Source organism: Eptesicus fuscus, chromosome 12 (assembly GCF_027574615.1).
Source record: "Eptesicus fuscus isolate TK198812 chromosome 12, DD_ASM_mEF_20220401, whole genome shotgun sequence".
NCBI classification, from domain to species: domain Eukaryota; kingdom Metazoa; phylum Chordata; class Mammalia; order Chiroptera; family Vespertilionidae; genus Eptesicus; species Eptesicus fuscus.
The window spans coordinates 30,443,078-30,465,277 of record NC_072484.1 but is presented as its reverse complement, the minus strand read 5'-3'; the positions used below and the strand labels follow the sequence as shown (position 1 = coordinate 30,465,277).

General features: G+C 55.0%; 1 protein-coding gene and 1 long non-coding RNA gene across 7 annotated transcripts in view; both read left to right on the top strand.

Moving 5' to 3' along the window:
- SIRPA (signal regulatory protein alpha) overlaps window positions 1-22,200 on the top strand; it is a 43,672-nt gene that overhangs the window by 6,028 nt on the left and 15,444 nt on the right. For 5 of the 6 annotated variants that reach the window (XM_054723771.1, XM_054723768.1, XM_054723770.1 and 2 more), the window contains 3 exons: window positions 13,503-13,862; window positions 19,794-20,114; window positions 20,668-20,991. In XM_054723771.1, the coding sequence (XP_054579746.1) occupies window positions 13,503-13,862; window positions 19,794-20,114; window positions 20,668-20,991 (1,005 nt within the window). Of the gene's footprint in view, window positions 1-13,502; window positions 13,863-19,793; window positions 20,115-20,667; window positions 20,992-21,466; window positions 21,667-22,200 lie in introns of those variants that run through there. The other variant, XM_054723773.1, reaches the window with a different exon arrangement.
- Window positions 382-10,433, top strand: LOC129150855 (uncharacterized). The gene is made up of 3 exons (XR_008557608.1): window positions 382-673; window positions 1,323-1,449; window positions 10,084-10,433. It is a non-coding gene; the product is annotated as an uncharacterized LOC129150855 (long non-coding RNA).

Sequence of the window (22,200 nt, the reverse complement as noted above, 5' to 3'; positions counted from 1 at the left end):
CCCCCTGTGGTTCAGGCCGAAGCTTTTTAAAACGGGGGTGTGCTGGAAGTTTCCATCGTTAAAGCTAGAAATCTGACAGGATCCCAAATGCCGTGGGAAAATACTCAAGTAAAAACAATGGGAGTCATCTTTTCTGGCCACTTACTGGGCTCAACACTGAATGTGTACGATCCCAGTGGCACTCACGGCACCCTGGGTAGTATGTGTCGTGACCATCCAATTTGAACAATGAGGAAAGAAGGCTCAGAGAGGTGGAGCAACTTGCACAAGGCCACACAGTAAGTGGCCAAGTGGAGCTGAGGACCCAGATCAGCCCATGCGGTTAACTGGACAGCACTTAGCCCTGTTTGACAGGTAGGGGAACTGCGGCCCGGGCGTGCCAGCATCTTGCTTTCCTGGTACTCCTTTCATATTTCTGTCAATCAGTGTATCCTCCCCGGAGGTGGCAGCTGTTCCCAAGATGTGTTTCCGTCCCACACTGGAGAAGGAAGCATCTATTTTCACAGCTGGAACTGCTTTCCTGTTAGCGTGGCCGTTCCTGGGCAGGTCTTTGTGGGAGCCCTCGGCGAGATGAGTTTTCCCTGCCAGGTGTCCTGCCAGGCCTTCAGTCCACAGAGATGCAAAACAGCTAAGGTGGAAGTCGGAAACGGTGGAAAATTGGATCTTTGTGTCTGTAAGATTTCCTGGCACATCCATTTGGGGGCGCAGGGTGTTAGATGGCTGCAGATTAGTGCCAGGAGCTGAAGGCGATCAGGTGGCCGATCAGGATTGGGAGGGAGGTTGGAAGTGGGGCGTGAGCCGTGAGCTTCCAGCCGGTTGGAGAGGGTGGGTGCCGATGCCAGGGCCGCTCTGTGGCCCCATTATTCAAGGGCACGTGTCCTCCAGAAATGGAAGCTCTTGGTAGCATGGGCTGAGCCTTGAATCTGTGTTTTCCTCCTCTTTTTATTTTGGAAAATTTCAAATATGCACAAAATGGGAAGGAATGGGGTAGGGAACCCCAGCTTCCACACTGATCTGCCATTTTTATTTCACCTGGCAGGGGGTGGGGGTTGGGGGGAGATTGTAACTAAAATGCTAGAGACTGGGGATCATTTCATCCCTCAGTACTTTGATTTGCACCATTGTCTAGTCCTTAAAATGAGCCCCAAAGCATGGAGTCCTTCCTCCCCATTTTACAGAGGAGGACCCTGAGGCTCCCCAAAGCCAAGTTGGGGCTCTTGCCAAAGCCTCATAGCCAGTGAGAGTTAAAGCCGGCTCCACGTTTAATCTTCACCACTTTGTTGTCCTTATGGTTGTTTTCATTGTAAATATTCATTCAACAGGTTTTGCTGAGCATCTGCTATGTTCCAGGGGTGGCTCTAGGTGCTGGGGATACAACTGCGGACCATGCAAACAAAACACTGCTCTCATGGAGCTGAGATTCTAAGGAGGAAATAAAAGCAGACCCCGGTAAACATTCCGTGAGGTGGAGACAAGTGCCGTGAATCAACTAAAGCAGGACGAGGGAATGGAAGGTTGGGTGGGGACAGAGGCAGGGCCTCTCTGAGGAGCAGGGGCCTGCATTAAATGGAGCAGCCATGGGAATAGCAGGAGAAGAGCACTCCACACTGAAGGCATAGCACGTGCAAAGGTCCTGAGGCTGGAATGAGCTTGCTGTGTTCCAGGAACAGAAAGGCTAGTGAGGCTGGAGAAAAAGGGAGATGGGGTGGGAGAGTTGGGAGAATTCAGGGCCAAAGTAGAATCTGGTTCATTGAATACCTGACATTGAACATGTCAGGCCATGTGATAGGATAGTTACTCTGTAGATCAGGCATCCTTAAACTACGGCCCGTGGGCCACATGCGGGTGTTTTTGCCGTTTTGTTTTTTTATTTCAAAATAAGATATGTGCAGTGTGCATAGGAATTTGTTCATAGTTTTTTTTAAAAACTATAGTCCGGCCCTCCAACCGTCTGAGGGACAGTGAACTGGCCCCCTGTTTAAAAAGTTTGAGGACCCCTGCAGTGTAGATAATCTCATTTAATCCTCACCACAGTTCTGTGAGATGGGAACTATTATTGTACCCATTGGACAGATAAAGAAACTGAGACTCAGAGAGGTGAAGTGACTTGCCCAAGGTCACACAGCTTATACATGCAGAGCTAGGATTTGAGCCCAGCCCCCTAAATACTGCAGCGTCCTCATCATTGCTTTCCTACTTCCACTCTGGGCCCTTCAGTCTCTTTACCCATAGGAAGGAGCTGAGTGCATCAAATCCTCTTTGTTCCTGCTCCAAACTTTTCGGTAGTTCTCACTGCCCTTAGAATAAAATCATGCCTCCTTACTTATGAGGCATGGCATTTTCTGGATCACATCTATCTCTCCAGCCTCATCTCGTGTCAGACTCTCCTTCCTCCCTGGGGTGCAGCCACGGCGGCCTTCTTTCTGGTCTTCATAGGCACCAACTTCTTTCCTACCCCAGGGCCTTTGCACTTGCTGTTCTCGCCCCTGGAACACGTCCTCTGGCCGTTGCTTCCTTTGTGTTCCATTTGCAGTCTCCTCTCAGAGATGCCACCCCAGTATAACAGAGGTCCCCACCTTATCATGGCTCCAAAGTTGTCTGTTTCCTGGAACCCCTAACTATTTCTATATTTGTTTCATTATTTCAGCCCTGTCTCCCCCAGTAGGATATAAGCTGCATGAGAGTAGGGACTGTCTGTCTTACTCACTGCGAGGTCTCCTGGAACCTTAGCACAGGGCCTGGCAACATTAGGTGGGTTTATACACATTGGTTGAATGAAGGGAATAGGTGGGTACTAAGATCCCCGTTTTAAGGAAGATGCTCAGAGCCACAAGGTCACCAGGCAGTTATCCTGGCCCAAAGGCCGAGCTGTGCCCTAACTACGACATAGTCCCTCTGTGGCCCGGGCCAGGAGCACACCACAATCCCTGCCCGTCGTGCTGACCTAAGGATCCCTGAAGTATCAGGAAGCACAAAAATATCACTGTCAGCTGGGGTGGGCAGTGTTGGCCAAGCAACCCCAGAATTTGTACTGACGATTTTGGCTACACAAAACCACTTGCCCCCGTGTAGACACCATGATGGAATGAGCAGGCAAAACGTGAAACGTGGCACAGTCCGCTGCACTCTCAGCCAGGGTTTGGTTTGGCGGGCCCGCTCGGGGTCCGGTTCCCCCAGAGGGTCCTTCATTGTATGAGGCCATCTGGTGCTGTGATGAAGATGCAGGTGGAGTCAGATCGTGACCTTGGCCAAATGGCTGTCCCTCCCTGAGCCTCAGTCTTGTCCTCTGTGAAATGGGAGTTGTGATAGCCCTGTCTCGCTGGGCCCCCGTGGAGCTTTGGTGAGGCCTGTCATGCCCCTGGCCATGTCGGTGTTGGATGCTTGTTAGCCATTATTACTGTTACTGTTACTGTTGTGCGATCATCATTTCAGGGTTTGGGGCTGAAAGAGCAGACAGAGCCCTCACTCTCTCACTTACCAGCCAGGAGACCTGAGACTTACGATGCTGCCGCTCTGGGCCTCAATGTCTCCTTCTGTGAAGCAGAGGCTCAGCGTGGCGGCTCTCCTGCAGGTCCCTTCCAGCCCTGATGCCCATCTGTCCTTCCCCTTGATGACACCCCAAAGCCCTTCTCTAGCAGGGCTGGCGGTGAAATGGCACACGCTTTGGGCCACACACCTGAATACGGACCCAGGATGTGCTGCTGCCTGGCTCTGTGCTCGGGAGCACGTGTCTTGCCCGCTCTGCGCCTCAGTGTCTCCCTCTGTGAAATGGAAACACTACCACGATTTCCCCTTGCCCAGGGACTGGTGAGGGTTAAGGGAATTCAGAGCCATGGAAAGTGCTTTCGGAGCTGCAAAAGGCGCTATAAAAGGCATCAGTGAACAGTGTCAGCTCAGGAAGGGGGGGCGGGAATCTCGTCCGTCCGGAGACTGCCTGCTGCAGGCAGCAGTGTGCTGGAACCTTGGCAAATGCCGTTTAATAGATGCGTGTCGCTTTTAAGGGGCCTTTATCTCGGCGGGGAAATGTGTGTGCGTCCTTGGCAGCCTGAGATTCCAACAGCCTGAGCTGGAGGGGACCCTGTCACCAGGAGAGGCGCTTGTACGGGAGCTTCCGTGGCAGACGATGGGTGTGTTCGAGCGCCCTCTCTGCTCTTCCCTGCTTCTCAGGGCCTCAGCTTCCTCACCTGCAGGAAGGGAATGCTGAAGGCAGCACTCGCCTCGCTAGGCTGTCGGCTGTCGTGACAGTTAAGTGAGGGCTGCCCAATCTGGCCTCATCCACTCGTTGTGCCCACGAGAGCACGGAGAGCATGGCCAGCAGCACCGGGCCGTCTAAGGAGCAGTTGGGCCTGGAGGTTGGAAGGACGCCACCTGGGTTCTCAGCTTCCCCAGGCCTCAGTTTCTCCCCTGCAAGAGGGAAGCGGGAAGGTCCTTAGGTTGTCCAGGCACTGGGTGCGGTGAATGGTGGGGGTGCGTGTTCCTGCATGCTGCCCCGCCTCCCCTGGCTCCCCTCGGCCTGGCAAATACAAAGGGCATGTACCGCACACACACACCAATGGTCGTTCCTTCCTGCTTTGCAAACAGGGCCACGCTGCAAGCAGGTCTCGTCTAAACCCAGCAAACACTCACCGGGCCTCTGGCCTTCCCTGCCCCCGGCCGGCCGCCTGGCCAGCAGCCTGCTCTCAGGCCCCGCTCTGAGCTGGGGCTGGGGCAGAGCTGGTGTGGCCTCAGAGTGAATCCTTAGCTTCTCACACTGCAGGCTGTGACCGTGCGTCATCCCCTTCAGCCCGAAATATCTGGGTGTGGGAACGGCTGCCCGCACCGAGCGCTTCCTCTGCGCCAGGCGCCGTGCTGAGAGCTCTGTCCTTCTTTCATCCTAAAGCAACCCTGGTGCTACTACCATGATGGTCATTACCCCCGTTCTGCAGATGAGGAACCAGGGGCGTTGAGACCTGTCCTAGGCCTTTTAAATGCCAGAGTTGGAATCCAAACCAAAACATGCATTCATCCAATGCCGGGCCTGGTATAAGCCTGGAGGGTGCTGCCGGGGACAGAGCTGAATCCTAACCCTCAGAAGGCTTATAAGTACGTCTAGGGTAGGGAGAGGGACCCTAACATAGTATGTTGGCTGGTGGGTGATATGAGATCAATAAAGCAGAGCAAGGGGCATTGAGGGGCAGTATTTTGTACAGGGCGGCCGGGGAAGGCCTCTCGGGTAGGCCTGAAGGAGGTGAGGGAGCCAGCTTGTAGCTATGTAGGGGGTGAGAGTGCCAGGCAGAGGCCGTGGCAAGTGCAAAGGCCCTGGGGTGAGAGGAGAATCTGGCGTGACTGGGAGCAGGGCTGTAGGGTCCTGGTGCCACCGAGGACCCTGGGTCTCACTCAGTGCAGTGGGTCCTGCAGGGGGGTTCTGGGCAAAGGAAGGCTGCTCCCTGGCTCAGGTTTCGGAGAAGGATGCGTTGGAGAGAAGTGAAGTAGAGGCGGGGAGGCCAGTTCAGAAACTGAAACAAAGACCCAGGTGCGGGATGGGATTCAGGAGAGGCGTGAGGAGAGATGAGGCTGACCAAGCCTTGGAAGTCGAGCTGGCAGGATCTGCTAATACAGGGCCATGCTGGGCAAAGGGGAGCTGAGACGTGTCCAGTGCTCAGTCCTGCTTTTCTGACCGCTGACCGTCGAGCCTTAGAGGGAGCGATGGTGGTGCTCCCTTGCTCACAGGTGGGAAAGTGGGGGCTTAGAGAAAAGTGACATTGCAAGCCCCCACCGCCCCCCCAGAAATGAGACATACTGGTCTCTGGCCCCAGAGCCTGAGCTTTAGACTCTGTTGGCACCTTAAGAGTTCACCTGCTACACGGAGGGCCTGCCCGGGCCTACTCTTCCCCTGCAAGGACTTGGCTCAGTGCCAGTTCCCTGAGTTGCCTGGAGCGGGGGTGGAGGAGGGAGTACCCTGAGCCTGCTGGGCCTGCCCCCACCTTATTTGCAAGGCCACGTGTCCCCACTTTTGCTGGCTCCAGTGCAGGTGGTAGCTTCTCCAATACCTGGGGTGTCTTTGCACAGTGGGTTTATACATCTGTAGCAGTAGACGGCTCCCGGTGGCGGCCTGTTGTCCAGACGGCAGCTGAAGCCATCCTGCAGGGTGCCAGGTTAGCCCAGCCTGAGGCTGGCCCTATCCCCTCACAGCCAACAAGCATGCCGCAAGGACTCTGCCCCGGTCGCTGGATTGTCCAGAGCCCTTTTCTCCCCTCTGTACCCTCGCTCATGTGGTTCTGCCCTCCTGGAATGCCTTCCCTTCTCCCTAGCCTTTGTCAGCCTTCAAGACCTAGCTCAGGGGCCACCACCTCCAGGAAGTCATCTCAGATAACACCCCTCTTCCAAGACCCCCACCCCCACGCCTCTTCTTGCTCACTGATCACCCTGCACATGGTATTGCCCATGTCTAGGGTGCTACCCCACAAGGGCAGGGACCTGTCTTACCCAGCTATGTCCTGTGGCATCTAGGTCAGGGACTGGCAGCAGAGTGAGCTTTGAGAGGGCATGAATGAGTCAGTCTGAGTCCAGAGAAAAATCAATGACCAGCCACAGCTGCCGGAGCCCGGTCAACCTGCCTCGGATCCTGAGCTCCCTTGGGAACTGCAGAGTCCACAGCCATCAACCCCCGCGGCCCTTTCTGTCGCCCCCCCCTGCCCCCCGCCATGAGTCAGCCCGGAGACCTTGACCCGCCCAGAGCCCTGAGCTCAGCAGGGCAGCTCCCGGTGGCCTCTTCATCGCAGGCCCTGGCCACACGCAGTAAGCGGGTGTCAGTGAAGGTGTGAGCCTCCTCTCAGGGGCCAGACCTGTGCCAGGAGCCACGCGGGACCCGCCCACCAGATAGACTTAGGAAGCGTCTCTCCCACCCTCCTCCCTATGCTTGTGCCTGGAAACTCACACGTGCCAGGCACGTTCACAGCTGGGCACATGGACACACAGCATGTATACACACAGTGGGCCCCCGCACACTGTCGTCCCTGCTCCCCGCACTGTGTCAGCACACACCTCTCACATCACATGCGCATGTACACCACCCCTGTTGCACACGCAGTCTCCCTGCGCACACACCCTCCACACACACACACACACACATACACACACACACACACATACTCATATACACATCCCACTCACGTGCATGTCTCCCCTGTACTCCCCTTCCTGCCGGCGCATTCAGATGCCCTGTCACGCTCACACCCCTCCCAGGCATCTGCTCACACCCTCAGGCTCAGACACACCCTCTCGTGCCACCCACGTGCTCACACACTCCCACGCCAGCCAGGATTCAGATACTTGTGCACACAGTTCGCACCCCTCGTGCCCCTGTTCGCTGGCCCCCCACACGCGCGTGTGATGTGAGAGGTTGACGGCTGTGGACTCTGCAGTTCCCATTCAGACACTCCGAGCTGTTCTGTCGCACATTCCTGCACACATGCATCATCTCTGCACACGCTCACCTGTGTACACGCCCCCATGCATACGTGTGTGAATGCTTGCACTTGGCACCCTCAGGCACATGTGTACACACTCCCACATCTGCTCCCTTTCCCGCCCACGTGCGGACTCGCAGCCACACTCCCGCACTGCACACTCACAGCCATCGGATCATAACCCAGAAGGCGCCTTGGCGGCGCCTGAGGGGGCGCTGCTGTGCTCCTGGGCTGATAAACCAGCAGCCCCCCCTCCCCAACCTCCACCCCCGCCATAATGGTCATGATTGTAGTCAGGGAAGGGGTGCCCGCTTCCCCTGCTGTGAGGCTGAGCGGGGCTGGTGGGGTGTCATTTGAACCATCTGGGGATGCTGAGCCTCAGCTTCTCAAGTTTGCAGAAACCTGGTGGGTGGCCTCCATCCAGTCCTGAGGCCCCTCCCGCGTGAGAGGCAGTGAGCACTGGTCTGGGAAAGGCTGGCTCTGGGCAGCCGTGTGCTTCCGCTGTGTTCTCTGCCTCGATGCGACAGGCGTCTGCAGGAATCATGTCCAGGGAATCACAGTGGCCCCGTTTCTTTCCAGCAAGTTCCGGTTCTCAGCTGATTTGTTTTCCCATCTCAGAAAAGCACCCATGCTTATTTTTTTTCACTCTTAATGAACATCGTTTTCATTTTTTCTTAGTCTCAAAAGCCAGGCATGAACACAGAGAAACATATACCCAGGCCCGCTGGTCCCTTCTCAGCCCCCGTCTGGCTTCATCTCACCCTCCCCGGCCTGTTCGGCCTGTTCGTGGAGGAGACTGGGCGGGGGGAGCAGCAGGTCACGGGATGGGGTCAGAGATGGCAGCAGGAGGCACTTGTCTGAGAGGTTGTGGTTCATTCCCAACGTAATCACTTGGTTTATTTCTTTAAAGTCTATCTTCTCTGCTCGTGAGCAAGCTCCAGGAGGCCCAGGACAGAGCCGTCCACAGCCCTTCGCCCAGGGCCTGGCGCACGGTAGATTCTAGTAATTCATCGCTGACCGCCCCGGCCCTGTGGGCTCCCGCTTCCTGTGGACACAGTTCCTCTTACAGCAAGCACACAGGGCAGGCACCACCCACTGTGCTGACTTCTCCTTAGAAAACTTCCTCACACGTTTTATTTCATTACTTTAGTGTTTTTCCCAGAGCAGTAAATGTTCACTGAAAAAAAGAAAAAAGAGGCTTCAGTATATTGTTTTCCATAGAGTAAAAAGAAAATGTGCCCACCCTGGTCTTATTTCCCAGTCATAACACACCTCAACAATACGGTGTTTATCATTCCAGACCCTTTCCCCTAGACATGCGATCCGTCAGTCAGTCTGCAAATGTTTATTGAGCATCTACTGTGTGCCACGCACTGTATCAGGAGTAGTGAACGAAACAGGCCAGCTTCTTGGAGGGGAGGTTCGGTCCAACAACAAACATGTATGTCACCTACATATTACACACATAGGTTTTTCTCATGACTCAGTGGGAGACTGTAAATATTCTTTAATATTCATCTAGTTTAGAAAATCTGAAAAATCCCCAAAATAGAAGGAAAAGAGAAACCCATCGGCTTTAGATTCACGATCCAAAGGGAGAGGTGTTTTATAGCCTTGTATACCACCTTGCAGCTGTTTGTTTATATACAGATTTATTTTGTTTTACGAAGTCATGAGCGTACCGAGAGCATAGCTTTTCCCTTCTTTTTTTATTGCACCAGTAATGCAAACAGAACACATAAAAACAAAATCCCTTGTAAGTCTACTGCTCACAATTAATCACTGCTAATCTTTAATATCATATATCATTTTTTTCAAAACTAGAAGTTTGGGATCACGCGGAAAATGTCACTCAGCAGCTCCTTGTGAATTTCTAATATATCTCGGTGTCGATAATTGAAATTCTACACCATTGTTTTCGTGGCTGTAGACTCGGCCATCACGTGGGGGGGGTTCAACATCATGGGACCAACCAGCCTCCTTTTCTTAGACATTAGGGTATTTCCAATTTTTCATTTTGGTCAGAACTGAATAAATGAAGCCAAAGGTTTGCACATACTGGTAGCCTTATTTATCTGAGTCTGATTTTACATGGTTTTTATTCACTCATATTTTAACTACATCAAAATGTTGATCTCAGTTGTCCTTGATGGTATTCTGTGATCATTATTTTGTTTTTATACTTTTTTTGTTTTCTCTAAATGCTTTGCAACGAACAGGTTTTATTTGCATAATCACAACATCATTTCAAATTATGCCATGCAGAAATTTCCAGATTGCCACAGGCCTCAGGATGGCCGCTTTTTATGGCTACCTGCAATTGCATTTAGGGCAGCGGTTCTCAACCTGTGGGTCGTGACCCCTTTGGGGGTCGAACGACCCTTTCACAGGGGTCGCCTAAGACCATTGGAAAACACAGATATTTACATTACGGTTCATTAACGGTAGCAAAATTACAGTTATGAAGTAGCAATGAAAATAACTTTATGGTTGGGGGTCACCACAACATGAGGAGCTGTATTAAAGGGTCATGGCATTAGGAAGGTTGAGAACCACTAATCTAGGGGATAGGCCACAGTTCCCTGAACCAACCCCTTTCATTGACTGTTTGGGGTTTTCCCCAACTTTTTTGCAGGAACCCCACTTCAAACAGCTCCCACCCCTTTGGTGCATTCTGCCTCACTGCTTTCCCAAAAGGATGCTCCAATTTCCACACCCACCAGCAGCGTGTGAGAATGCCCGCCCAGCCGCCCTCCGCCCAGACGGGCGGTTCAGGCCCTGGACAGCCTCTCTGTCTGCCAGGAGGGCAGGAGAGGGTTTTGTCCGGGATGCCAGGATGATGACCCCGGACCCAGAACCGCAGGAGTGAGTTTTAACAAGCCCGGTTCCCAGAACAGAACCTGCAGAGAAAAAGAAAAGCAAGCAGGAAAAACACTCGCTGCTGGAAAACACACACACATACACAGATTAAAATAATATTTGGCACTTACGTCGCACTTTTAAAATTCTTCAAACGCTTTATAAACACCAGCTAATTAATTAAGCCGCCGAAATCTGGCTGCCGTTGGTAGAGAGAACTTAAAAGGGGGTGGGGAGGGCAGCCCTGCACAGCTCCGGATTTTATTGTCGCCTGCCCGGGTGTGATTGCGCGCCTCCGACGGCACCACAAGAATAGACCTGCTCCGACACGCGCACGCCTGCTCTGCAGCCTCTCCTGCTCACACCGCTCCCCTCACAACCGCTGACTCACAGCCCGCGTGGTGTTATTGATGAAGATAATAATAACTGCCATGGATCACAGCCACCTTCTGTGGGCCAGGCGCAGTCCCAGGCTCCAGGCCTGCCTGTCGCCGGGATATGCCTGTAGCAGCTCCATGAGATAAGGAAAGAGGCTGGGAGAGGGGTTTTCCTGGGAGCAAGTAAACCCCTCCTTACTTCGTTCATGCGTGCCCTCGACATGTGTGTATTGAGGGCCTGGTGTGTGTCAGACACGGTTGTAGACGGGGTGGGAAAGAGACCCTGTGGATCCTACGTCTTGCTTGGGGGACTGTGAGAAGCCAGAGAAAATCAGGTATATAAGTAATACATCTGATCATAATGGGGCCACAAGCGCAAGTTTAAGCAGCATCCGTGCAGCAATCATCCACGTCCAGCGGTGTCAGGTCCTCCTAGTTATGGTGGGGGCGGGTGGAGTGGAGGCCCAGGGAGGGCGGGGCCCAGCTGGCTAGCGGGGGCGCAGCTCCCCAGGCCTGCTGGTCCCAGCCTGAGCTGCCCCCCACCCCCCGGCGGCATTTCCAGTTCCCCCGGTCTCCGTGCTGGAAGGCAGGCCCACTGGGATGTACCTGGCCGGATGCTGTTGGCAGCTGCTGGTGCTGCCTCCTCTGTGTGCCTCTCACAACTGGTCCCCAGTTGCACCCCAGCCCCTGTCCTCTGTGGACTCAGGGTTCTTCCCTGTACCCGTGAGGGTCTGGCTGCCCTCAGGCTGCCGATGTGAGTCATGGCTCACCTACCATAGGAATGAGGGCTGGGACAACAGGCAGGGGAGGGACGAGAGGCCTGTCCTGAGGCCCTGGGCTGTTCGCAGTGAGGGCGGATGGAGTCCCTGGCCTCCCTTCCCTCGGACTCCCTGCTCCTGCCTGTGGGGTGGTGGCGGACCACTGGCTGGTGGGCAAATGTACAAAGTCTCCCTCCTGCCCGACCAGAGGCAGAGGGGGCTGCTCGGGGCATCAGCTGACACCCTGTCTGATGTCCAAGGCCATGGTGGCCTAGGCCAGGGCAGGACAGGGCCACATTGTGGGTGAGGGGAGCACCAGGCAGAGACCAGATGGTCTGCAGCTAGAGCAGGCTGCCACCCTCATCCCCACCCCACCCCTATTCTGTCTCTCTCACTTCGTCTCCCTCTGCCTATCTCGGGGTCTCTGCAGTGTCAAGTTAATCTGTGTGTGTGTCTCCAAGGTCTTTAAGATCTGTCCTTTCTCCCCACCCCCCACCTTCCGAATCGGGGCCCTGGCTGCGACTTGCTCTGGGCACCTGTGGTCCTTCTCACAGCATCTTCACCTGCCTGTTCGTCCTCCTGGCCGTGGCCTCCCCTCCCCCAACTCCTCCACCCACATCTGTCTCAGGTGCCCCAGTTCTCTCCAATGTGGGGCTCAGGCCCCTCCCACCCCCGGCCTCTAGGACTCCTTCCAGCTGCCAAGCCTAGAGCCCTTGCAGCCTGACCATGCCCCCCTCCTGTGGGTCCCCAGCACCCGGGTCTGCAGGACCATCAGCGCCAGCAACATACCTCCCTGGCGTGTTCCTTATACAATGACAGTAGCTTCCCCTGTGCCCAGCTTGGTGCTAAGTGACTTAAAGAGAGGGCTAGGGGTGTCTTCATCTTATAGCCAAGGAAATAGGCTCAAAACCAACGGATAAACTAGGTTACATGTAAATAAAAGGTGAGCCAGGTTACAGACCAGGTCAGATGGCTTCAAAGACCAGACACTTCCTTTTTTATTTTATTTTATTTTTCAAGGGAGAAGGAGAGAGAGAGAGAAACATCAATGATGAGAGAGAATCATTGATCGGCTGCTTTCTGCACACCCCCCACTGGGGATTGAGCCAGGGCCCAGATGCTTCCTTTTGACCCTGTCCTGGCCCAGGCCTGTTGGTTGGTCTGTGGAAAAGGGGCCATATAACTGACAGATGAGGACAGAAGAGGGACCTGCCACACTAAGGGCAGTGCTCACATTCACAGTGTCAAGCCCACTCACGAGAGTCCCTGTTGGAACTTGTCGGTGGCCCAAGTGATGGCCAAGGTCACACAGTCGTAAGACCTGAGCCAAACCCAAGTCCTCCTACGTCAGTGGTTGGCAAACTGCGGCTCACAACCCACATGCGGCTCTTTGGCCCCTTGAGTTTTTAGCAAAGGCCAGCTTAGGAGTACCCTAATTAAGTTAATAACAGTGTACCTACCTATATAGTTTAAGTTTAAAAAATTTGGCTCTCAAAAGAAATTTCAATTGTTGTACTGTTGATATTTGGCTCTGTTGACTAATGAGTTTGCCGACCACTGTCCTACGTCACTGCTTCACAGCCTGCTCCAGCCCAGCTGCTGAGTCTGGCTTCCCTGCTGGTGGCTTGCTTCCTGGGCCAGGCCCCAGACAGAGCCTCAACTCCCAGAGAACCACCTCCCACACACCATGCTGCCTCCACCTCTGAGCCTTGGCCCATGCTGTTCCCTCTGATAGGAACACTGTGCCCCTTTCTTCCTGGTAAGTTCAGATTTGAATTCAGAGCCCAGCTCAGACATGACACTTCCAGGGAGGGCTCAGGTCTCAAACCCACTCTGCCACATCACTTAACTTCCTCTCTGTGCCTCAGTTTCCTCTTATGTTATAAGCTCCCTCGTTACAGGTTGGTTGTGAGGGTTACATGTATGACACATGCAAAGTGCTGGGCTGAAGGCCCGCTCAGGGTGTGCACTCGGTCGATGAAAGCTGCTGTTGATAAATACTGACCGCGCCCACAGGCTCCCAGATGCTGAGTCAATAACTGCTCTGTGCTTCCCTCCAGGAGCGGCAGGTGAGGAGGAGCTGCAGGTGATTCAGCCGCAGAAGTCAGTGTCCGTCGCAGCTGGAGAGACGGCCACTCTGAGCTGCACTGTGACCACCCTGCTCCCCGTGGGGCCCATCCTGTGGTTCAGAGGGACAGGGCCAGGCCGGGAGTTAATCTACAGTTTCAAAGGAGGCCACTTCCCCCGAGTAACAAGTGTTGCAGACGCCACGAGGAGAGACAACATGGACTTTTCCATCCGCATCAGTAACATCACCCCAGCAGACACAGGGACCTACTACTGTGTGAAGTTCCGGAAAGGAGGCAGTGATAATGACACGGAGCTCAAGTCTGGAGCAGGCACTCAGCTCACCGTGAGTGGTGAGTACAGGGGGATCCTGTGTCCCTCGTGTGTGACAACAAGTCAGTAAGAACGACTTCCATCTTTGAGTAACAACTAAGAGTCAGGTGCGGAGGTGGGTGCTTATAGTCAGGATCTGATTCATTGTCTGATTCACCCCGTCTGCAGACCAGGGAAGCTGAGGCCTGGAGATGTCATGCTATTTGCTCAGGCCCCACGGCTGGTCAGTGGTGGGAAAAGTCTGGAACGCCCGTTTGTCTGGCTCCCCAGCCCTGGCCTTTCAATCCTGTCAGCCCCTTGGTGCCAGGGATGAGGGAACTGAAGGGCTGAGTGACTTGCCCATCACAAGGCCAGACCTCACCCACCTCCAGGGAGTGCTCCCCTCCATGTGGCCGAGGCTCCTCCTCAGTGACACCCACTGGGTACCTGCTGTGAGCCAGGCTCTGCGCTGGGTGCTGAGGCAGCTGCAGAACAAAGCAGGCAACGGCTCTTTCCTCAAAGCTTCGTTCCTTCTCTCCAGTGGGAGAAACCTGCCAGGGCAGAGAGAGGGGAACGTTTCCTTCATTTCACCCTCGGAAGCACCATGAGAGAAGAATTCCTAAGACGCACAGATGCGCTGTGGACTCTGCAGCCCTGGGGGAGGGGACGCCCAGAGGCTGGCATTCACTGTGGGTCTGTCCCTCTATTGCAGGGACCCAGTCACACTGCCCCTGAGGCTCCGAGCAGAGTGATCGCACACTGTCCCTCACAGGGAGGAGGCTCCCCATGGGGGACTTAGGAGTCATCCCGTAAGGCAGCAAAAGTGCTCAGTTCAGGTTTTCTGCCAGAGGCCCAGCATCCTGAATCCTGGGATGTCAGCACCTTTAGACCCTCCTTCCCAACCCACCCAGGCACAGAAGGCGCCTGAGGCCACGAGGTGACAGGCCCTCAGTCACGTGGCCAGTTAGTGAGGGGACCATTCCAAAACCCAGTCTGATTCCAGGCAGGTTCCTTCCTGCCGGTTGTAGGACCCTCTCCCCATGGAAGACCTGACGCATAGTAGGTGCTGAATAAAAGCTAATTATACCAAATCATTGAACAAGGAGCCAGAATGCTCCTTCCATTGTTTCCTCAAAGGTTCAGATGCCCCTCACATTCAGACACTGATCCCCAAGGTGATTGGGCATCTCCCCGTACCTCCAGCCACATCGCCCCAAATGGAGCACCCACATCAGCACCTAGAGCTGCCCCTCCTCCACCAGCTGCCTCCCCTCCCGCCTGTGGAGACAGCGCCGTTCATTCACTGTCTTCTGTTGATGGGTGTGAGCTGTTCCCAGCCTTGGCTATTCACACAGTGACACGGGATACCTTGTCCATGGGTCACCCTACTTTAGAGGGAGGTGCTCATGGAAGCGGCATTGCTAGGTCACAGGGTGCGTGCATTTTAATTTGTGGGGGTATCGCCAAGTTTCCCGCCTAGACATGGTGGCAACGGGGTCTCCCCACAGCTTCTGGACACAGGCAGGGAAGGAGGCTTTATCCCAAATTTTCAGGTATTACAACAGTTCCCAATAGTGTGTCCCTTCCTAGGCATCACAGGTGTCAGTGGCTCCATCGCCACTCAGATCTGCTGCCCCTGGGAGAGAGCTCCCACCCCTTCCCCACCTGCCTGCGCAGGTGCCCTGGCTGAGAGAGCGGCGGCGGGAGCGGTCAGGAGCCTTGTCTTCCACGTGGCATTTACTCCTGTAGCCAGCGCGGTGGCGGGGGCTCTCTGTTGGCCCTTTTGAGAGAGGAGGACACTGAGGCTCAGAGGGAGGACCTAACCGATGAGCAGGTACAGAAGCTGAGATGGAACCCCGAGCGGCCTCACAGCCCTGCTTTCTGCCACACCCCACCGTGCTCGTCCAAGTGGAGACGCTCCAAACCTCTCCTCGTAAAAGCTTGAATAGTTCTGCTCTTCATCAAGAAGCGTTTTACAAAAAGGTCCTGTGAGAGAGGCAGGTCAGCTTCACGGCCCACATCAGACATGTACACAGCTGTCTCCCGATGGGCTGAGCCTGTTCCCAGCGACACGGCTCGGCACAGAGAAGCAGCCAGGAGGCCTTTCCCTTCTTGTGGTGTTTTCCTCACTGAGCAGCCGCAGGAGCCGCCTGGCACAGTGGCCTGGATGGAGCAGAGAGGGGTCGCTGAGCCCCAGCACCGCCGTGGGCAGCATCCCTGTCTCTGCAGGCTGAGGCAGAGGAGGGGGCATTTCCTAGAGGGCCCTGTGCCCAGTGAGCAGGAGTTCATATTCTAGACTCACTGCCAGGAGCCCCTTCCCCCATTTATTGCCGCAGGGTCCCCGGCCAGGGCACTGGAGGGCACTCCTCCCTGTCATTCTTTGAAGTCAGGAATCTCAGGGGGGAGAGGAGGCTGGCGGTCAGTGTGGGGGTTGTGAGGTGGTGCACTTACTCTGCTGGTGGGCGTGAAGCCTGGGGCCACAGGAAATGCCCTGGGACAGAGTGCTGGCGGAGGAGACAGCCCCTCCTCTTGTCTCGGCTGTTTTCTTACCTGTAAAACGATAATAATCATGGAGTCCTTTTAGGAGAGGTGAAGGATTTGAGGGGCTCTGTCTGAATCACCCCAGCACAGAGTAGCACCCCAAAATCAGGTGCTGTTTCATGGTGTGGCCTAGTTTCTTTTGCTGGGCCTCAGTTTCCCCACCTGCAGACAGTGGATGGTCTCACTACCCTTTGCAGAGAGGCGTGAGTATATAGTGAGTCTGCTGAGAGGACAGACCCCCAGTGAGCAGTGGTGTCACCCCACCGCTGGGCGCTCTCAGGCAAGTCTCGGTTTCCCAGGAGTCCTCAGTTTCCACCTCTGTGAAATGGCAACAATCACAGCTCCCGCTCAGGGGTCTGTGAAGGTAGGAGAGGAAGGATGTCTAGAAAGTCATAGAGTGGTTCAGGGTGTTATCGAGGGTCAGTGCCCAGTGAATGAGAGCATGGGCCAGCCCCCTGCATGAGCTCACATCCCAGCTCTTGCCACTTCCCAGCTCTGTGACCTCTGACCCGTCACTCCCCACACTGCCTCGGTGTCCTCATCCGTCAGTGACAGCACTGACCTCACAGGCAGCTACGAGGCCTGAGTGAATACACGTGAGGTGCTTAGAGCAAGGCCTGGCATGTAGTAAATGTTCAGTGAACATCATGTGACAGCTGTGCACATGTCAGCCCATCATGAGATGCACATGTCTGATGTGAGCTGTGATACGCCAAAGCCACGGGACCGGGACAGGTCACTCTCCTCTCTGGGCCTCAGTATAAATGGGCATAAAGGTGGGATTCAGTGCCTTTCAGCTTTGGCTGCTCATGAGAATCACCTGGGAAACTGTGGTCCCTAGTCCCTGGCTCCACCCTAGGAAGTCTGACTTAATTGCTCAGACGCCGGCCTGGCCGCTGAACTGTTAACTCCCAGAGGATGCTAATGCAGAGCCAGGCAGAGAGCCTGAGCTAGGTGCTCTCTGAGGCCTCAGGAAACCTTGCATTCCCCCCCCACCCCTGAAAAGGTGCCCCCCTCCCTGCTGGTTGGACTGAGAGAACAGCAGCTTTGGGGGTGCAGGTGCTTCAGGATAGCATGTGCCCGTGACAGCTCATCGGAGGCCCAAGAAAATGAGCCCGACTGGAGTGGCAGGGACACCTCTTACGGCACAGGCCTGGGCTGGGAGTGGCACCCTGCCCTCTCCACCCCGGGGAGGGGCCGCCCCGCACCCTGTTCAGATCCGAGCTCCATTGCTGGGGACACCTGTGTGTCTAAACGGGGTCGGAATCCCCGCAGACACCCCTGCTCAGCCCGAGCCCTTCCTGCCCCAGCCCACCAAAACGTCTCTGACAGAACCTGTCCTCCCTTTCTGCAAAACGCTTCCTGCTTCTGGAAAGAGCTAACCTGTAGGGAAACGCCTGTGATCTCGTGTGCGTTCTGAAAGCCATTTTGCCGAACTTGTTTCCTGAGGGGATCATTACAAAAAGAGGGAGAGAACCATGATTTGGTGGTTTCTCTGCCTTTTTCAGCTGAGTTTTGCACGGCAGCTGTGGGGAGCAGGATTTGAGACTTTTCTTGGAGTTTCTGCTATGCTTTTGTTTTGCAGTCTTACTGCCTAAAGAACAAAGAGGGCCCGGCCAGGGGGGCTCAGTCAGTGGTTGAGCATCGACCTCTGAACCAGGAAGTCGTGGTTTGATCGGCTCAATCCCCAGTGTGGGGCGTGCAGGAGGCAGCCGATCAATGATTCTCTCTCATCATTGATGTTTCTCTCTCTCTCTCTCGCTCTCTCTCTCTGTCTCTCTCTCTCTCTCTTTCTCTCTCCATTCCTCTCAGAAATCAATAAAAATATATGTATTTTAAAAAGAACAAATAGGTAGTTTCAGAACTAGTAAGGCCAGGTCTTATGATAACAATGGTAGGTGTTATTTATTAAGCACCTACTGTACAGGGGTGGGCAAAAGTAGGTTAGCAGTTGTTTATATGGAAAATAATACAGTAATTAATAAGAATACAAGAAGCTCTGTGTTTTGCCCGCCCCCGTATGCCAGGCTCTGTGTGACAGACATCCTCACTCCCCTTCCCAGGGTGGTGCTCTCGGCCACTCTGCACAGAGCCAGACCCCGAGGCTCAAGGATGAAGAACCGAGATGCTAAAACTAATCGGTCCTGTGAGTGGTGAGATGAGCCCTGCCTTTGCCCCCTGTGCCCTTGACCAGCCGGGTCCTCGCTCAGCCTCATCCCCTAAGTGAGACCCCGCAGGGCCTGCCTTCAGGGCGGCGGGAAAACGAGGGGCTGAGGGCACAGAGGGACCCGCCCAGCATCAGGATGCCAGGTTTTCTCAATAAACGGTCACTGATCCCAGCATCTCTAGGGGCGTCCAGGCCGATGGTGCTTTTACCACGTGATGATTTCAAGTGACACTCCCTTATCTCTGTCCTCAAATGTTGGACGAGTTTCAGGAAGCAAGTTAGATATTTACAGATGCAAGTGCTTGGTGATATCTGCTGTCCGCCCACGGGGAGCGAAGGGGCTGGGTAATGACTCACAGTGTGGAGGCGCCCTGCAGGCCCTTTCCACCGGGAGAAACCGCTCTCGCTTTTGATCCCCGTGTGTGGACGCTTTCAGGACACAGGAGTCCCGCCCGCTCCTAGGCCCGCGTCGGTGCCTCTTCTAATTGAATACCGATTAAGGCACAAACCCCCTTTGGCGTTCTCAGCACTCAGTTATCTGTGTGTTCAAACCCAAGACTAGCCCAAGAGGAGAACCCAGATTCAGAGAAAACCATCCCATTGTCTTCTCCCTGTCAAACTCAGGGATTGGCCCCGGATGAGATAGACCCCGCTGGAGTATCTGTGGAACGAATGGGAACTGTGGAGTAACTCATAAGTCCCCGAAGGGAGAGCTCTGGATAAACATGAAGTTCAAAACGGATCCGTGTTTCTTCATTTTTGTGAAGCATCTTCTGTTCTGCTCAGAGCAAAAATGCTTCCATTGCCGGATGTAACCCTCAGGGCAGTCCGGGAAGGAGAGATGCCTGCTGCCCCATTTCACAGATGGGAACTGGGATGCTCCCTGGCCAGCCGGGGGCCAGCTGTCATGGGGTCCTGCTACCCCAGAAACATCTGGAAGGTTTCCAGGAGAGGCCAGCTGGGAGGGTTAATATGGAGAGGGAGGCTGCTCAGTAACTCTGTCCCCGGGCCAACTGGTGGGACATCAGCTGGAGAGGAAAGAAGGTGACTGAACTCAGGCCTGGATTTGCTTGTTGGCCCTGCCCCTCCCTCACTCAGGGGACCTGAGTGTCCCCCCAAGTAAGATGGGGATGATGACACCCCGGAATTAATAGAAGGATTAAAAAACAAACAGTATGTGAGAAGGTTTTGACAGTGTCGAATGCGTATTCATTAGTGGTGATATTCACAATCATATTCGTTGTTTATTATGTTCCTTTTAAAGCCAAACCCTCTCCCCCTGTGGTATCGGGCCCCACGGGCAGGTCGCCGCCTGGGCAGACAGTGAACTTCACCTGCAAGTCCCACGGCTTCTCCCCGAGAAACATCGTCCTGAAGTGGTTCAAGGATGGGAATGAGCTGCCAGCCTCCCAGACCACCGTGGACCCAGAGGGAGACAGCCCTTCCTACAGCATCTCCAGCACAGCCAGGGTGCGGCTGGCCCCGGGGGATGTTCGCTCCCAGGTCATCTGCCAGGTGGCCCACGACACCCTAAAGGGGGACCCTCCTCTTCGTGGGACTGCCAACTTGTCGGAGGCCATCCGAGGTAGATGCCCCTCCCACCCAGCCCAAGCCCACACCGGGCCCCTGGCCTCCAAGCCTGCTCCTCCCCCTGCCTTTTGCTCCAGAGTTTGATTTTCCTGGAATCTAATTCCTGACGGTCCTTCCCTTCACCAGGCACCTGCATGTGCCCATCACTCACCCCTGTCCAATGGCGGCTGGCAGGTGCACACCCACCACTGTGCTTAGTACTTTCAACTACTTTACCAACAGCAACTCCAGTAACTGAGCACCTACTATAAGCCAAGCTCCCATGTGCTTGGCGATTTCATTTATTTTCCTACAGTTACAGTGTCCCACTGCATGCGGGCTGTGCTTTTTCACTTCCATCATATTACTCTCACAGGAGCTGCGAGTGCCTGAGCACCTACTGTGTGCAGGCTCCCGTGCTTGGTGATTTCATTCATATGAAAGAGCACCATCGGTGTCTGAGCACCTGCCCTTTGAGATGCCCGTCCTGTGGTGGGGGAGCTAAGGTTGGAGCTCTCCTCCGTGGCCTGTGTTCCATGAGGTCAGAGCTGTGCCCTGTGCTGTTTCAGTGCCGCCCACCTTGGAGGTTACCCAGCACACGGTGTCAGAGAAACAGAAGAAGCTCACCTGCCTGGTGAAGAACTTCTACCCGCAGCGCCTACAGCTGGCCTGGCTGGAGAACGGAAACACGTCCCGAACAGAAACGGCCCCGACCCTCGTAGAGAACAAGGATGGGACCTTCAGCTGGCAGAGCTGGCTCCTCGTGAACCTGTCTGCCCACAGGGAGGATGCGATGTTCACCTGCCAGGTGGAGCACGATGGGCAGCCGGCGGTCACCAAAATCGTCACCGTGGAGGCCCTGGCTCCCCAGAAGGACCCAGATGAACCCTCTGGTGAGGCCCCGCTTTAACTGACCCGGCTCCGACTAAAGTTTATCTCTACTTTTACTCTTACAAGTAGTGATTCATGCTTATTACAGAATAACCTAGAGGTCTGTAGGTAGAAAGTAGCATTTTGAAGTGAGCTCCCCTCCCCAGACCCCACACTCCATCGTCATCCCTGGTAAGAGCTGGGCACCCACCTTGATAGGTCTTTTGAGATCAGTGTACATTGAGAAAAGGAAGAGCGAGGGAGGGCGGGAGGCCACCACAGCGCCTGCCTCTTGCTTTCTCCTCACAGTCATGCGTTCACCGGCCATGTCGGCCCCTGCCTCCTCCTGGCTCTGTCTAACCTCTGCCTGGTCCCCTGGCTGCCGTTGCACATCTGCCCCCAGGGGAGCGGGGCGGGGCTTCCGGATGTGTGTGCCTTCTGTCCAGTGTAACCGCTGCTGCAGTACATGCCCTTGTGCATATTGTGTTACATGTGCAGCTCTTTCCGTGGGACCATTTCCCAAAGGGCATTTCCAGGCCCGAGTGCGTGCTCCCCGAAGACTCCGGTAATGCTGCCGCCTCCTGGGAGAGTCAGAGGTGCCAGGGTGTCCTCCTCTCAGCACCCCTCCGGCGTGTTGGCCTGCGTCCCCCTTCTTCTTCACAATGGCAGCACCTAGACGGCGCTTCGGTGCCAGCGTGGAATGTTCCATCGTTAGCATGGCTGTGCCCTGGACACAGCAGACCCTTGGAGTGGGTTAGAATAAAGGCCATTTCTTTCCTTCGTGCGTCCTTCAAGGGGCCAGAGAGCTCCAGGGAAGGCCGGGGCCCTGTCAGGGTGCCCTTAGATGTCACCGATGCCTGCTTCTCATAGGGCGAGCAGCACGTGCGGTCGATCTCTGGCCCTGTCCCAGACCTGCTGAGTGACCTCGGACGCGTCAGTGCCTCTCTCTCTGGGCCTCCGATTGCTCCCGGCGGTGCCGAAGGAGAGGAGCTGTGACCCTAGCTCGGAGTCTCAGCTGCTAGGAACCCCGGCACCGCAGCTTCAGCACCTGGCCCACAGCCCAGCACATAGTAGGAAACCCCCTTAGAAAGGAGGGAAGAGTGAGTGAGGTGGTTGGTTGGTTGGTTGCTGATTAATCCTCAGGGCCATCCAACGTGGTAGAGATTATTCTTGGCCTCAATAACACAAGAGGAAGCCAGTGTGTGGAGGTTTAGGTGACCGGCTCAAGGTCA